The sequence below is a fragment of the Vitis vinifera genome, chromosome 11, assembly GCF_030704535.1.
Source record: "Vitis vinifera cultivar Pinot Noir 40024 chromosome 11, ASM3070453v1".
Lineage (NCBI taxonomy): Eukaryota > Viridiplantae > Streptophyta > Magnoliopsida > Vitales > Vitaceae > Vitis > Vitis vinifera.
Genome location: NC_081815.1, coordinates 747,397 through 763,794, shown reverse-complemented (window position 1 = coordinate 763,794; position 16,398 = coordinate 747,397). Strand labels below are relative to the sequence as shown.

At 35.4% G+C, this 16,398-nt stretch overlaps 2 protein-coding genes and 1 long non-coding RNA gene across 7 annotated transcripts; 2 read left to right on the top strand and 1 right to left on the bottom strand.

The window, feature by feature from the left end:
* Nucleotides 1–1,552: 1,552 nt before the first annotated feature.
* Nucleotides 1,553–6,810, bottom strand: LOC100268031 (Methylthioribose-1-phosphate isomerase). Of its 3 annotated transcripts, NM_001397833.1 has the most exons (10): nucleotides 6,671–6,810; nucleotides 6,481–6,581; nucleotides 6,291–6,346; nucleotides 5,197–5,355; nucleotides 4,943–5,042; nucleotides 4,322–4,464; nucleotides 4,001–4,106; nucleotides 2,325–2,463; nucleotides 1,974–2,242; nucleotides 1,553–1,898 (listed from the first exon to the last, which is right to left on the bottom strand). In NM_001397833.1, exons 2-10 carry the CDS (start codon nucleotides 6,559–6,561, stop codon nucleotides 1,821–1,823), a joined length of 1,131 nt encoding a protein of 376 aa, NP_001384762.1. In that variant the 5' UTR covers nucleotides 6,562–6,581; nucleotides 6,671–6,810; the 3' UTR covers nucleotides 1,553–1,820. The 3 variants fall into 3 exon arrangements, with proteins under 3 accessions (NP_001384762.1, XP_059596472.1, XP_059596473.1); XM_059740489.1 differs by having other exon boundaries at nucleotides 1,553–2,242; nucleotides 6,671–6,806; XM_059740490.1 differs by lacking the exon at nucleotides 6,671–6,810 and having other exon boundaries at nucleotides 1,553–2,242; nucleotides 6,291–6,396; nucleotides 6,481–6,584.
* Nucleotides 6,811–9,467: 2,657 nt separating this feature from the next.
* Nucleotides 9,468–15,367, top strand: LOC100247308 (protein trichome birefringence-like 14). 3 transcript variants are annotated; one of them, XM_002277694.5, is made up of 6 exons: nucleotides 9,468–9,863; nucleotides 10,827–11,066; nucleotides 11,485–11,682; nucleotides 12,101–12,283; nucleotides 12,989–13,184; nucleotides 14,196–15,367. In XM_002277694.5, the coding sequence occupies exons 2-6, from the start codon at nucleotides 10,913–10,915 to the stop codon at nucleotides 15,022–15,024; spliced, it is 1,560 nt and encodes a 519-aa protein (XP_002277730.1). In that variant the 5' UTR covers nucleotides 9,468–9,863; nucleotides 10,827–10,912; the 3' UTR covers nucleotides 15,025–15,367. The 3 variants fall into 3 exon arrangements, with proteins under 3 accessions (XP_002277730.1, XP_010656103.1, XP_019078670.1); XM_010657801.3 differs by having other exon boundaries at nucleotides 9,575–9,863; nucleotides 10,912–11,066; XM_019223125.2 differs by lacking the exon at nucleotides 9,468–9,863 and adding an exon at nucleotides 9,907–9,968.
* On the top strand, nucleotides 12,290–12,969 carry LOC132254627 (uncharacterized). The gene is made up of 2 exons (XR_009466874.1): nucleotides 12,290–12,573; nucleotides 12,734–12,969. It is a non-coding gene; the product is annotated as an uncharacterized LOC132254627 (long non-coding RNA).
* Nucleotides 15,368–16,398: the final 1,031 nt, after the last annotated feature.

Sequence of the window (16,398 nt, the reverse complement as noted above, 5' to 3'; positions counted from 1 at the left end):
GTACTTAGGCGTACCCATTCCTTCACTTGAATGCCCCTTATCAATGAACAAAATCTGTATAAACTTATTATTGTGAGCATAGTCCAAAGCATTTTATCATCCTAAGGAATTTATGGTGGATAACACCATTTTGATGACAGGATGATTTAATGTGTGGAAATTCTGCAGCCACATTCCTTTTAACTTCTTATGGCTATTAAGGTTTTGGTATAAATATTCATACTAGTGAATTCACCCTTGTAGCATACTTTTGGTGTGGTATTGAATTAATTTCTTTTCTATATTTGAGCTAATGGTCTTTTTGGTTTGTTTTGCTCTTTTCAGTACCGTTAAGAGGGTGGATGATAAAGACGAGCAGAGGATGGCTATGACGTGAAGACTTTTTCTCTTATGGTTACTTTTATGATTATTATTATCCTTTTTGCTGCCCGATTTGAACAGTGATTTAGAGTATGTTTTTTCCTGTTATAAGTGAGAAGAGTTTTGAAACATGTTCTCAGTTACAGCCAAGAACTTTACCTGAGCTTTATATCAGTTACAGCTAAGAACCATACTTGAGCTTTATGTATCTTTGAAATTTTCCTTTTGCTTTACAGGCTATTCTCAGTGTTTTAGAGATTTTTTTGAACACCTATAGGTTGAGTGTGGGGGAGGGGTTGAGGGTGGTGGTTGTGATTAAAAAAACAAGCAAGTTATACAAGGTTTGATGATCTTTATGATTTAAGGAAAGCCGATTTTGGCAGGGGGTTAAGTCTAAAATCACACTTCGTGGATTGGTATTGTTTGTTTTATTAGAATAGGCAAACTGAACAAAGGTGCATCAAAATCCAGAGAAATATACGCCAAGCGTGGATAGGGCAAGCTCAGAACAAAAGAGAAACCGAATTCCCCCTATTTAGAACAAAGAGTCCCTTTTGTAGTGATTTTATAAAGCAATTCTAGTATAAAAAAACGTTCTTTTAAGAAAACTAGACATTTATTCTCCTAAAAACACTGCACTTGATGGGTTATTTTTAAAAAAACTTAATAAGCACCTTTACTAAAGTATTTTGAATAAAAATGCCGATCAATGAATGATCATTTATATAAACTCTTCTGATTTTATAACATGTTCAAATAACTTGCTTCTTTTCTTCTATAACATCTAAAACATGAGAACCAGCTTTCAAGCTTTCATGAGTTCCATTACCACAAATGATCCAAGTCAATTCAAGAGAGTTCCTCTTAGACCAAGCGGGGAGGAAATGAACTGTACTTGTTTTAGTAATTTATTTGAAAATCGTAACCCATCACATTGAGAGAGAGCTGAAGATTGAAACGCGAAGAGAGGAAGCTAAAGATTGAAACTGGAATTGCACTCATACTTGTTACCACTTCTGTTTGTTTCATGTTATCCAGAAGAAACTCTAGCCAGTATGTGAAATCTTGTGATACTGTGTATCATCTAAAAGAAAAGAGGACCATGGAGGATACCACTAGGATCATTCCCTATACAAAGAAACACTCTTGATATGAAAAATTGTAAAGCTATGTGGCACTGCACATCAAAGTCTAAAAGTGAAAAACCATTAAATATTAGAGCATTCAGTCATTAAACATCACACTGGCAGAAGAAGAATACAAGCTTTCTTAGAATATTCTTAATCCTTCTGAAACTGACAAGAACTCCAAAAATTAGGCATGCTTACACATGGAAGATGGCACATACCCTCAAATCTATTGAATTCGTGGGCAAGTCAACCAATTTAAGCACCAAGTTAGATGTAAACAACCTTTGCTTACTACTGGGATAGAACTTGGTCCAGCAAAAGATGCCTCTCTTATTTACAGCAGTGACTGGTTGCATTGTGTATGAAATCCTTGATGTCGAAAACATCACCTGTCTTAGTAATTACACCCTGATCATATAATTCAAGTATGTCAGATGCAATAAATACATGTTTTGCAATAGAAAGAAAGAGGGAGACAAGGACCTTCTCTGTTATGATACCAGCTATCAGATCAGCTGGGGTAACATCGAAAGCAGGGTTCCAAACACAAATTCCAGATGCAGCAACCTGTTCCCCGAGTCCTCCACGCGAGTTCAACAATTCCTTTGGGGATCTTTCCTCTATAACAATTTCTTGTCCCGAAGAAAGGGTTAAATCAATGGAAGTCAAGGGTGCAGCCACAAAGAATGGAATATGGTGATGCTTTGCACTTAAGGCCAGAGAATAGGTCCCAATCTTGTTAGCAGTATCACCTGCATATTTAGATGGGATCTGTCATGCATGCTGTTGGTATCAAAAAACAAATGAGACAAACCTATTGCTGAACTGAAGTACCATTTGCAGCTACGCGATCTGCTCCAACAATGACAGCATCCACGCGTCCAGCCTGCATTAATGCAGCTGCAGCAGAGTCTGCTATAAGAGTAGCAGGTATATTATCATGCACCAACTCAAAAGCTGTAAGCCTGGATCCCTGCAGTTGGTTAAAGAAACAAAAAGAAAAGCAAATTTAAGTACCATGTTATATAAAAATAACCTACAACTTAACCATTTATAATATAAACCACTTCAATGTAACCAAGGCATGATTCCCAAGTTTGGATAAAGAGAGCATCCAATAAATATTTCAGAGCATATCTCCTACTAATGCAACACAAGCACTTCATGACCCTATCCATCCAGACCTCCCACTGAGCCAAAGCAGACATACATGAAACAATCATAAAAGGAAACTGTTTTTGTCAACAACAATGGTCTTTTATGTGTATGGAAATCTACTCATAGTAACAAAGCAAGTAACCCATCAAAAAATTCATCTCATATATCAAAACATTTTGAAATAAAGAATTTATTTTAGGTCCAATATTTGGAATTGATATGCTAGATAAATTTTTCTCAATTATTCTGGTAGCCAACAAAAGTTTTTCAAAATATTAGACATTTTGATAGAAATGGTCGAAAGGGAGTTCTTTCGTATTGCGGTTGTGCAACCCGTCTAGTTATAATGGCCATGATACCCATTTCCAAGTTTACTTTTGCAATACATCTCTAATTGACTTTAATATTGCTTGCGAGAGGAAAAAGGGTCACCTCCATCACACAAACATAACCATGTTTGCCACTATCATCATGGACAGAAATTGCCTTTGGCTAAGAGGCTAGATTTTGTTTGAGGGTTCTGGTGTTTTACTTTGTTCTTCAAAAGAATAAAATAAAAATGGAAGCTTGGAGGAAGCATCAGCTGCAACACTCAGCTTCAAGCTATACTGTCATTTTTCCAATCTCAGCTGTCCATTCTGGTTTGGCATATGTAAAAGACATCAATGTAAGAAGAAGAATTAGATATACAGATCAATATATTTCAACCATCCTAACTACTAGAGGTGGCAGCAAGCATAAAGCAAGAAGAAGCAATATGACGGTATATAACCAGTTTCAAATAAAATTAGAAAGAGTTTCAAAGTGCTTACATACAGTTCAGAAGTTGAGAGGCCTAAAATATCAGGAGATCAATAAAGTCTCAGAAAGAACAAGAGAGTTCACAGAGAGATTAGAGGATAATGACTCTCTGTAGTTGGACTTCAAAAATATCAAGTTTCATTTCTTTTATTTTATTTCTTTATTGTTTTGCATTGAATAAATAGCCATAGCAGATATTAGAAAAAATTATAAAATTGTTAGAGACAATATAGAAAATGGAGCTTTCATTTTTTAATTGATAAAAATATTTGTAATGATTTGTTGCCCATGTCATCAAAAGTGGCAACACAAAAATGCAAAACCCCATGATTCAAGTATCAACATCTTCATCTAATTTTGTCATAAGCTGTGCCAATAATTTGACACATCACACTTTCAGACATTTTTGAGACCCAACTCTAATAAAACTCTGACACCACATGTTCTCTGATACCATTTTGTCCAAGTCTGTGACTTCACTTGTATCTATCAGAAAATCATGTGCATGATGCTAATGAAAACCATAAATAAATTAAGTGACAAATGCTCACTTGGTTGAATGGACGTGTCTCTGTGCAATAGGCCCTCAGTAAAATTCCTTCAGCATGAACGGAACGGATTACACCGAGAGCAGTACCATATCCAGCTGTTGCAAGACTGTTGAAACAATATGAAAAGAAAAAAATTAGAACAATTTTACATGGAAAGCTCAGGCTTCACCTCAGCTTGAACACTTTCTTCACCAGCTAGTGAATCAAGGGGAAAAAAAGGCTGCACGAGATCCATATGAGAGAGAGAGAGAGAGAGAGAGAGAAAGGGGGGTGGGGGCGGAAGGAGATATAAATATATATTAAAAAAATACAGGACAGTACCTTCCAGTGTTGCAATGTGTCAAAATAGACAGATTCTTAGAGTCTTTTATATGGCTTTGAAGAAAACTTGCTCCATACAACCCAATTGCTCTGTTTGCAGCAACATCCTCCCTAAGCATGTCTTCAGCAGCCTCTAGAAAAGCCTATAGATCATATGTCCATAAAAGATAAATAATGAGGCTTGCTTTAGCTGCAAGTGAGGCCAAATTTCAAAAAACAATTGGGAGAAAGCATTAAAGAATGACTATTTCAAATTTCCCCACACCTGACCTCAGGAAACCCTGAGATGGCCTTATTAAAACAAATCAAAAGCAAGCAAATCACTGATTCAAAATTCAAAAACAGAGATAAGTGATAGGCCTCCTATATGTTATGTGTATTCTAGAAAGAGGAAGAGGAGTGCACTGCCACCTGGCAGTTAGTTGTAATGGTCTTAGTACAGGTTGGGATGGCTTAAGTAGGAAAAAGATGGACTTTGTTGGGCATCTGGCTGGTGTGTGAATCTGGTGGCAGAGTGATAGCTTCTTGAATAGCTGTCAAGGTATCTGTTTGGCCCTCTTCTGGAAATTCAATAATATTGCTAGTATTTTTTTCTTCATTAGATAACTATCAATAAGCTACCTGAAAAACACTCATGGCTTCAAAAGCAGTGGCAGCAGCATTTGATATTACTCCTTTAAGTTTTGTTACAGCATCTGAAAGATTCACAGCAGTAGGTCGGCTGAAAGGGCAAATAACAGATGAAGAATACAATCAGCTATTGCTCAATAATCGTCAGGAAACCAATGACCACAAATTCATCAGTTTAATTAATAACCAGAAAACAAGAAACTGTCATTATCATGCAATGCACCAGATTCACCAATACAAAATACCTAGTAACAAGATAGTCCAATTTGCTGTTAAGGAAAGATGCTGCATCATCAGATGTCCCAATAAAATCCTCTAAGTTGGATACTTCCACAGCCAGGGAGAGGGCTGCTGCTATTGCAATTGCGGGTGCCCCACGAACCACCATATCTCTTATTGCATGCCTAATAAAATAAGTTAACAAACAGCATAGTCAATCGGAGATTCTGGTTATTCGCATGCATGAAATGTCAATAGATGCATGAAATTATTGTTTAGGGGCCTTCAAAAACAAGATTTGTCAAAACAACATCTGTGCCAGTAGCATGCCAGGAAAAAACAGAGAATTTGATTAAATGATTTCTTGTACAAGGTTCTCCATCTTGGGCTACCTTCCTTTAACAGAGTATAAAGAATGATAAATGAAGCAGAAACAAAGAAATGAAAATTAAAAGAATGATTTGATTCTTGAACATATCAGAAACCAATAGATGAAGCAATGGCCTTGCAAGTTACTTCATTCAGAGTTTTAATCACATTGCCTATGATCTAAAATAAAAGCTTTGAAAAGGCTTACACATGGGAGAGTGACAAAAAAATAAAACAGAACTACTAACAATGCTAAGGCTGAGCAATAGCGTCCAGGTTTTCAAAGTAGTACACAACTTTCAATAATAAAATGATTTGAGCTTCATTTCACAGAAGAATTGAAATGATTTTTGCAGAAGCATTTTCATTTCAGTTTGCATCCAAATGTTAAATTACTTGCATTTTTAGAAAAGTGAACATAGCCCTTTAATGCTTTCTAAATGAGTCCTTCTCAAAAAAATACACTTGAAAACAGTTTTTCGAGATGTTTTTCTGATTTTCTGTATCATTCATCATCTTCTCTTTTTCTAAAAACTGAAAACAGTTCTCATTTCCGCTACAAAGCAGGTCCAAAATGTTCAGAATCTTCTCTGTTTCCACTAGAAAAGAATTTAAAGAAGACAGCTCCACATCTTTCCCCCATGAGTTATGGAGAAAATTACTCCCACCAAAACAACAATCGAAAGAAGTTAAAACCTGAAATAGAATGAATTCAAATTCTAGCGATTCAAAAACAGATAAACCATGTTACCATCCATCATCTGCGCCTTTAATTTCCAAGTAGACAGTTTCCAGAGGAAGCTTTCTCTGTTCAATAATAAACACTCAGTCTGAACTCAATCCAAAAACGAAATTCACTAAAAAAAAAAAAAAAAACCATTCAATCCACCACACTCTGTTTTCAAACACTTCATCAAAATAAATCAGATTCAAACACCAACCTGATCGAGCAGTTGGAGTGACCCGCGCTTATAACATATCGACTGCAGAGAATCCTGATGTTTGGAGTTGGAATCCGCCATTGATTTGAACTCAGTAAAGCCTAAAAATAAATAAAAGAAAAGCAAAAATTCAAGTAACTCGTGGAACTATGAATACTATGAAGAACAACATCCGTAAAGCTGCACCTACTCGCAACCCTAATTCCTCGTCTCTGCTGCGAGGTCAGGGTTATTCCTCGACTGTTGGAATTGCGTTCCAGCCTCCAACCCTGTGTTGGTTTTGTTTTCGGAATCCGATTCCCCTTGCGTCCCCACCATGCCTTGTCCGTGCCATTTTGCAGCTTGTTTTATTTATTTATTTTTAACCATTAACTTTATTAAATTTAAATTATTGAGACAGGAAAAATGTTATTTAACGTCTAAAGTTTTATTTTACCTTAGCTTTTGATGTTGGATAACTAAAGCCTTGTTTTTAATTTCTGCTTTTAGTGATCAAAGAAATAGAAGTAGAGATAATTCTTATTGTGATTAAATTTTACGCTAAAATTTATATTTTAAAATTATTTTGATTAAAGATAAGGATGAAAATGATATTTTTTTAAATTCTATTTAAATAAAAATCTATTTTTTATTAGAAAAAAAAAAAGGTTTTAGCTTTTTTTTTAACACAAATAATTCATAGAAATATAAAAATCATGTTTGAGATTTATATTTACACGTTTTTGAAAAATTATATTTAATTTTTTTAATTACTGATACATAAATGAAATGTGGATAGGAAAAATTTAAGAGTTATAGTGGAGAAGTTAGATCATTATAAAAATATAATAAAAATATTAAATGTGAAAAATAGAATCCGTCAATGTACTCACTAAATATGATTATTATAAAAAAAAAATATGAAATAAAACTTGTATAGCCACGTCATCGCTATCAATTAATTGTCACTTTTTAATATGCCGCTTACTTTCAACGCCTTAAAAAAGTGCTGATACCATGCTTTAGAGTTAAGTATAACATTTTTTTAATATTTTGGAGGGCCAGAGAATTCGACTGTCATTATGCAAAGACGCTCACTTAGCATATTACATTGGGCGAAAACATGAAAAATATCCAACTAAATTTAGGGTTTTTTTGGGCATTATTGTTGGAAAATCATGATTCATACAAAATGGTTATAAAAACTAATCACCATCTAGATAAAATAACAAAACTAAACTTTGTTACATGGATAGATAATATAACCCGATTTTATCTAATAAAAAGATAAAATGTTAAAATCTCGTGCTAAATCGAAAGACACACATAAATCCATTAAAACATTATACTTAAGCCTTGATTTCCACGTTGTATTATAGCTTTAAATCACTCATTAATAAAACGTAGATAATAAACATTTTTTTCTTTCATCATTTAGATTGAGGATACCTTTTATTATTTTATTTTATTTATTAACCCATTATTAATAAATAAAATAAATTTGATTTTTATAAGTTATAAAACTTATACAATGTATATAAGAGGTGTTTTTAAAAGTTCATCATTAATTTAATTGATCATATTTAATTAGACTAAAATAAAATACTTTAATATATAATATTAATATGCAAATCCATAATTACCAAAATACCCAAAGGCATTATTTGTTGAAGGACGTCATTTGCCCATAAAATGGAAACATAGGAAGTGAGTCAACGTTCTAATTAATTGTAATAATTCTACTAAAGTTTTTTTTATCCAACTCATTAATCAACATAATAAAAAATTTATACTTGTAATAAACTAATCATGCTTTGATTGTAACAATAAATCATAATTAAAGTAGGACATATAATACCGTAACAAAATGGAAAAGCCTAATGATAGGAGGGTGTCAGTTCCCGTTATATTATAATCAATACTAAAACTATGAGATAGGTGTGTTATGAGATGATCATGTCTTTCTGATCGAAATGTTACGGACCTATGCCTCCTCTTCTATATAAGCGTTAATGGAGTAGTTGTGAATCTTGTGATACAAAACTCAGTTGGCAAAGCCCAAACATAACATGATCGTGCTCAGGCCCGGACTAAATCCAAATATGAAAATGTCCGGCCCAAAATTAGGGACGAGATGGTGCGGTCATATGACACGTGGCAACCAATTCCAATCATGACTAGAACTGAAACATATAAAAGGAGTGATGTATCTACAAACAATGGAATTCGAAGTACCAAATGAGTGATATGACCACTAAGAAGGAATAATTAATTTTTAGGTGATTAGTAAGGTTTCTGTTACCAGGGAAAATTCAACATCCCATCTATAATATTTTTCCTCTTCATTAAATCATTTTCTTACCTATACTCTCCATGCCATTGGAAATTTTTTTTTTCCCCAAACTTCCTTTTTTTTTTTTCCTTTTTTCTTATATATATATATATATATATATATATATATATATATATATATCTTATTTTTATTATTTTTTACTCACACCCCTCGTTTTAACAGAATTCTACATATTGCCCTATTTTTTATAATTACTTTCCATATTCTTCCTTCCTTTATTTATGGTTTAAGTTAGCTTCATTAATTTTATTCAAGGTTTTAACCAAAATATATATAATTTCTATATATTTTAAATTTGATCAAATACCCCATTTATTATTATTTTTTATTTTTATTTACCTCCCTCCTCACTCAAATTAAGGGAAATACATGATAAAATTTTAAATCTATGGGGTTATATATATTTAGTTAAAACCTTGGGGTTAATGAAATTAATCCTTCACATGGATTTTAGCAGTAATTTTAAGTTTAATATTTAACATTTTTCTATTTTATTTGAAATTTTCATCAAATTAAAAATAATGTAGATCTTATATAAATTAACTTAATTAGACGTGGCCACATTTAAGCTGCCAATACTCTTAGTCTCAATTAGTCAACCATTTTTTCTTAAAATAAAATCCTAACTCATTAGGTTTTGAATCCGCATCACATATGTCGTGATTAATTCAACTACTTATTCTTTTTTATTTTATTTTATTTCCATTTCATACATAGGCTAATCTCATTGATTAAATATCAATGATACCACTTCGCAGCACTACCACCGCACCCATTTTCGTTGCCTCCACGTCGTCGCACGCGCGGAAAACTCACCAACTCCACAAAATTCGCCGTGGAAATAGAAGAAAACATTGCCGCGTTAACACCCAAAAGATCTTCTTAGTTTTCTCCGCGTTATTCTCGTCCGTACCCCTAGATCGCTCATTTATTATCTAAACCCCTTCCACCGTCCATCGGCTTTCCGTTTCCCGTTGTCTTTCATTTTCCATTTCTATTTGTTTTCTAATTTTTTTAATCTTTCAGAGTAGTTCAGAGAGTTCGCTTTCAGGTAAATTACGTTGCTTCTTTGTCTGATTTCTTTGTTGTACATGGTTTTTTTTTTTTTTTCAATTGGGTTTTCGAATTTGGTTGTGGGTGGTCTCGTGTCAGCGTGGTGAGTTAGGTTTTGTTAGGGAGTTTCGGTTTCGATTCTGATCTGGAAAATCATAGATGTGGTGGTTGTGTTATTCTTGTTTAATAATTTGTAATAGAATTGTAAGATCTGATTTCGGTTTGTGTAGCCCTTTTGCTGCTGTTGTTTGTTTGTTTGAAATTATTAGAAGGATATGGTGGGGTGATGAAATGTGGGAACTTTTCCCCTTTTTGGGATGAAGTGATCAGGCAGTGTGTTACCGGGGATTTTGAGAGATTGGAGGAACTGGCTTGTACTATTATGCATTGCCCTTGTTAAGCTGACTTGATGTTAAGGGGTTTTTTAGGTGTGGAGTGAAATTCAAACTTCCCGGAGAGGAGGGGTAGTTTCTTTTATACTATAAAATGAGTTTTGAATTAACCTGGGCTTGTGTGGTTGAGATCTGAAAGTGTTGTTTGGTCTGGAAGTGGATGTAGAGTCTTCTATTTGGTAGAAGATTCATTTGTCTGGGCTTTAGGTGGAATGTGGGCATTCATTTTAGTAAATCAGGTCTAACTTTGGTAATGAACCAACTTCATGAACTAAATCACTATAACGGGCAGAGTATGGTGGCTGTAATTTTGAAGTTTTGGGATTTCATTTTGAAAATAATCACAGGCTGCCTTATGGCAATAAGATTATTAGAGGGAATAAGCTCTTTTCTTGTCCAATTCCAGATCCAGGTTTTTTTTTCCTTGTGAAATTTGTGTCTCTATGAGCTTTGTTTTTCTTGCCCTAATTATCTATGTTTGCTTCCATTTTATGAAGTGCAGAACCAATTACATTGTATTGTTGAGTTTTGAATCCTTTTTTTAATGTTTATCTCCCCATATTTTACAGGCTATAAATTGAATGATTCAAGAGAATTCAATGCATTTGTAGGCATCTGAACACTTTTAATTTCATATATTTTGTGTGCACTAAGGATGAAAGGGGGATTTTATGCGTTGCGGGGTAAACAACTCTCTCTCATCCTCCTTGTTCTTGTGTGCACAACCATTCTTATTTGGGCATGGGAGAAAACCCCGCTTCTTACAACCTTACTTCCACCTCAGAATCGCTTGTTGCAGCTGTATCCAGGTTTGCTTTAAGTGATATCCTTTCTTTTTTTTCTTCTGAGAACTTTGTTTTCATTTGGTTCTCATCTAGGATTAATGCTATAAATATTACTAAAGCCATTTCAAAGGATTTAGAGTTTAGTTGAAGACCATAATGAAGGATCCTTCTTGCCAATACATGAGAGCTCTACCTCCAAGCTATTGGATGGAGTGTTCTTTGTTGTATGTGCCAAAAATGATGGAACTTATCAGTGAATGCGGATGAAAGGTTCTGAAGTCTCACATGGCGCTTTCAAATTAGCATGCACTATACTTTTCTACAAGAGAAACATTAGGGGATTCCCATGAATTTATAAACTTAGAATCATGAAATAGTTTTATGCTACTTCTTTATTCACATCTTTACATTGTTTTCATCTGCTGGGTGGATATTCAAACAGGTCCTGCTTTAGAAAGCTCGTCAAAACCACCAATACATAAGAACAAAGATATATCTACTTCTCCGGAAGACAAAGAAGTGGTGAATGGCCAAGAAGAAAAAGCTTTTAGTTTAGTAGATCAGTTGAATCCTGAAAAAAGCTCCCCTGGAATTTGGAACAGTGACAGCAATGTGATAACTCCCTCTGATGAGAAGAAAGGTAAGATTGCCTTTTATTTATGTCCTGATGTTGGTGAAGTAGTGACCTCATGTTTTTGAGCAAATGCTTGAGTTATTTTGTGCTGGATCCCATGTATGATGAACAATTCTTCAATTATGTATAGTCTCACCAGATTGGATATCTCTAGTTGTTCTGCTTCCTGTATGTCAAATGTTTAAGGTTATCAGATTAGCATGTTGGTTACATAGCCAAATCATGAATTTTGTATTTTCTTTGTTTATTCCTACTTTGAATTGTCATTTGTCCTGAGCTGAACTGTTGAAATCCAGTTACTTTTAATCTCATTTTTGAATTGTACTGACCATGAAATCAGCATTCTCCATCTGTTTATTTCAGATGTCATAGCATACTCAGGACTAAAGTCACTAAAGTTTTGTATTTTATTGTGGCCTTGCAGGAGATCCCATAAATGTCCCCAAAGAAGAATCCAGAGACAATAGAGTGCCAGAAGGAAAGAGTAGTTCAAAAAAAGCAGAAGACGTGGATTTGGTTGTAGCAGCACCAATAAGCTCTGCGAATAAAAGCTCTTCACTAGAGGGAAAAGAATATAAAAATTCAACAATAAGTGCAGGAAATCAAGGTAGAATATTTGATTGAATTTGATTTTGACATTGATTTATTTTTTATGCCGTTGAGGTTTGGTTCAAGTGGTAAAGGGTTATGGTGGGTATATGGGAGGTTCTAGTTTCAAGTCCTAATGGGAAAGAGAAAAAGAAAAAGAAAAAAGAAAAAAAATAAATATATATAAATTATTTTTATTTAATTTAATTTTTATTTTATTAGTTTCTAACTCCAGCGTCTTCACATGGACTGGAAACTCAATGGAGAGAACCTTAACAAAAGCTTTGTCTCATAGGCATGTTGTCAGAGGTAAATGATCAATTTAGGTTGTTCTATCAATGGGTTGACTTGAATTAGAAAAGAGTTGAATGTCCATAACTGTGTGAAGCATGACTTTTGATTGGTTAAACTAAAAGCTGATGGGAGATTTTATTGATCTGACTTTTGTACGATCTCCATGGTGCCTTAGCATTTGGACTCTGTAGTTGTAGCAGCAGCAGCAGCTCATGACTGAAGCTTAGTGGAAATTTAGTTTACTCTAATATATCCTAGACACAGATTAGTAAATGGTTTTCCACACCCGGCCACTTCTCTTCATTATTGAAAGGGTGTAAATCCTATGATGATGTAAATCTGACACACCCATTACCTTTAATTTGTATATTTACATATTTATACATTGTAACTGATTGGTGATTCTCTTTTTATTTGGCCTTTGCTCCAGCCTGTAACTATGCTATAGGAAAATGGGTTGAGGATGATAGTCGACCTTTTTATTCTGGGTTTGAATGCAAGCAATGGCTATCGCCAATGTGGGCTTGCCGGTTGACGGAGCGCACAGATTTTGCATATGAGAAGTTTCAGTGGCGGCCAAAAAATTGTAAAATGGACAAATTTACAGGGTCAAACTTCTTGAGAAGGTACTACTGCATTTGAGAAATTTACTGATAATGATCAGACTTAATATGTTTGTTGCACGTTAGGTTAGTTTCAACAGCTAAATGAATCCAACCTAATCCACATAAACTACTGCTAAGATCAGACCTTACCAGGTGGATGCAATTTGTGTTGGGCTCAATTAAAATGTTTTTTAAGTTGTCTTCTGGAGTTGTTAAAAACATCACCTCAAATGACTTGCAGTTGGATTGGATTGGATTGGTTCAGGTGTCGCACAACCTGACTTAAGAAATATGTATATCAGCAAACAAGAGAAGTGATTGTTCTAGGGCTACTGATCACTCTCAATTCTCCAGTTATTTGATGCCAATTTCTTTCTTTCGACTTAATCTTTTAGTTTGTAATGCAAGCCCAATCTAGCCAATCTGCTTGAGATCATAATATCTCAACTATTGGTGAATTGATACTGTTGAGCTATAATCACCTCAAACTAGGTTTTCTGGAGTTCATATTGCACATTCAAATTGTGTCAAAGCTACAACCTGGACGTTCTACACCTGAGGTGCACATACCAGTTTGGCTGAGTTGCACACCCCAAGCCCCTTGACCACCATCACTTGGAGACACAAGGCCCTTTTTTTTAGAGTAGTTTCTTCATTCCGGACTGAACATATTGGACTATGGGTCATTCCTCTCCTTGCACACTTGGATCACAGGTGCTAATGTTATATTCTGGATTCTAGTGCATTCCAGTAAATAGAATTTACTCTCTTGTGCTTTCATTTGTTATTTGCATTGGTTTGCTGTTTTCATAACAATGATCTCTCTACCTTCTGCTTAGCCCTCGAGTCCTGTCTCAAGTGATGAAGGGTTGGGAAGGGCTTGTGGGAGGTGGGAGGTGGGAGGTGAGAGGTTTCAGGTTCAAATCCCAATACGGAAAAAAAATTTAAAAATAGAAATCTTCCTGCCTTCTGCTTATCTTAATATAGTCTGAAATTGTATGCTACTATGCTGATTCTATTGATGCATTCCAGGATGCAGGACAAAACCCTAGCTTTTATTGGGGATTCATTGGGCAGACAGCAGTTCCAATCTCTAATGTGCATGATCACGGGTGGTAAGGAAAGTCCTGATGTCACTAGCGTGGGATGGAAGTATGGTCTGGTCAAAGCTCGTGGTGCTCTACGCCCTGATGGGTGGGCATATTGGTTCCCAGGCACCAATACTACCATCCTCTATTACTGGTCAGCAAGCCTTTGTGACTTGGAACCACTTAACAGCGTGAACCCAACCATGGATTATGCCATGCACCTTGATCGGCCACCGGCATTCCTGCGTAGATTCCTTAACAAGTTTGATGTTCTGGTTCTCAACACAGGACACCATTGGAACAGAGGGAAGCTTAAGGCAAACAGGTGGGTCATGCATGTAGGAGGTGTGCCCAACACTGATACAAAGATAGCAGAAATTGGAGGGGCAAAAAATCTCACTATCCACAGTATTGTCAAGTGGGTAGACTCACAGCTCCCAAAATATCCAGGCTTGAAAGCATTCTACAGGACTATCTCTCCTAGGCATTTCTTTAATGGGGACTGGAACACAGGAGGGAGCTGTGACAACACCACCCCTCTGTCTGATGGGAAAGAAGTTTTAAAAGACGAATCTCTGGATCCTGTTGCAGTGGCAGCTGTGAAGGGGACGAGGGTTAAGCTCTTGGACATAACAGCATCATCGCAACTTAGAGACGAGGGTCATATATCTCGGTATAGCATCAGAGCCACACCAGGAGTGCAGGATTGCTTGCACTGGTGTTTACCCGGCATTCCTGATATGTGGAATGAAATCCTCTTTGCACAGCTTTAGTCCAAGGAAGCGGCTGCAGAACGAAGAATCCCCATGGCATGCCTTGGAATTATAGGAGCTATCTCGACGCTCAAACCAATAGCAAATATTGAATACTGCACTTCTCCACGGGATACAATCTCATAGGATATTGACCTCATTTTTTCACTATTTTTTGTGCTGTATCACTATCTTAGGCCTAGAAGGGCCTGAGAAAGAGAGAAGGGTGGGTGGGGGTGTTGGAGAAGATGATGGGCAGAAAAAAAAATCGTGAAATTGTAACAGAAACCAGAGTCTCAACACCCAAAAATTGGATTAGAATTTTAGATCAATGTTGCAATATATAACAATTTCTTCCCCCATATATATAACAATCAATATAGAGATGCTAAATGAAGGGAATTTAATTTCATTCAGATATAAATAGGCAGCCCTCAAGGTCTGACAGCAGAACCATCAACAATTTGAGCATCAGTTCACGCCCATACTACCCAAATTGAGGATTAAGTTTTTCAACATGAGAAATCAGCCTAAATTTCTGGGTGATTTCTACCATAAACTCAGTCCTAGTTTGTATCAAAATTAACCCAGAATTTAGCAGTTTTTCCAGCATAAAAATCTGTCCACATTTACACCGTAATTTGAGTATATGTGAGATATCCCACATTGACTAACGCTTGATTTTTAACACCAATCAGTGAATTTGGTTTTGAGTTGTTGGAAAGCTGAGTGATAATTCACATACATTTTCCAGCATTCAAAATTTGGGACTAGTCTAGGGCCTAGGCAAGTCTACCATGAAATCTACAGCAAGGTTACACCCATCAAAAAGACTGAAAATGAATCCTATTCCATATTCCATGAATATACTCTTCAAAGGGATTCACGAACTAACCTAATTTCAATATGCAAACTGTCATTTCTGGTATGAAAGCTTATATATATTGATTATTTTTATCTATGTGGACAAATAGTATCGAAAGCCAATCTCAATGTGAAATTCTCTGTTTCGTGAAATATAATGACAGTATTAATATTATTTCTAATGAACATTGGACTAACAACGGGTGAGTTGTTGAATTCTATATTAAACCTTCACAATGCAAAATAAAGAAGGATTAAATTAAAAGCACCAATCATAAAATTACAAAAAGAGAGCCTTACAGATCCTACTTCTCCGTCAGACCAGTGGAACTTGGATCTAAGGAAGGTATTCTTTGCTGTAATAACTTGACTTCTTGGACCTTTCAAAGATTCCAAGGTTTTCGGTCCTTCCAAGCATTCGAGACCAAACAAGAGAACATTAATTTCCGGACAATTTTGTGGCTGGATCCGCCAAGAGCTCCTTGCCAGCTTTAAAAACATCCTTCCCAAATAGCGAGAAAACCAAAGAAT

Coding starts and splice junctions, on each gene's coding strand:
- LOC100268031 (XM_059740489.1), bottom strand. CDS start 6,561: ATGGCGGATTCCAACTCCAAACATCAGGATTCTCTGCAGTCGATATGT. Junction 4,107..4,321: donor ACACATTGCAACACTGGAAG/GTACTGTCCTGT, acceptor TTGTTTCAACAG/TCTTGCAACAGCTGGATATG. Junction 2,243..2,324: donor AGATCGCGTAGCTGCAAATG/GTACTTCAGTTC, acceptor CTAAATATGCAG/GTGATACTGCTAACAAGATT.
- LOC100247308 (XM_002277694.5), top strand. CDS start 10,913: ATGAAAGGGGGATTTTATGCGTTGCGGGGTAAACAACTCTCTCTCATC. Junction 11,683..12,100: donor TCCCTCTGATGAGAAGAAAG/GTAAGATTGCCT, acceptor GTGGCCTTGCAG/GAGATCCCATAAATGTCCCC. Junction 12,284..12,988: donor AATAAGTGCAGGAAATCAAG/GTAGAATATTTG, acceptor CCTTTGCTCCAG/CCTGTAACTATGCTATAGGA.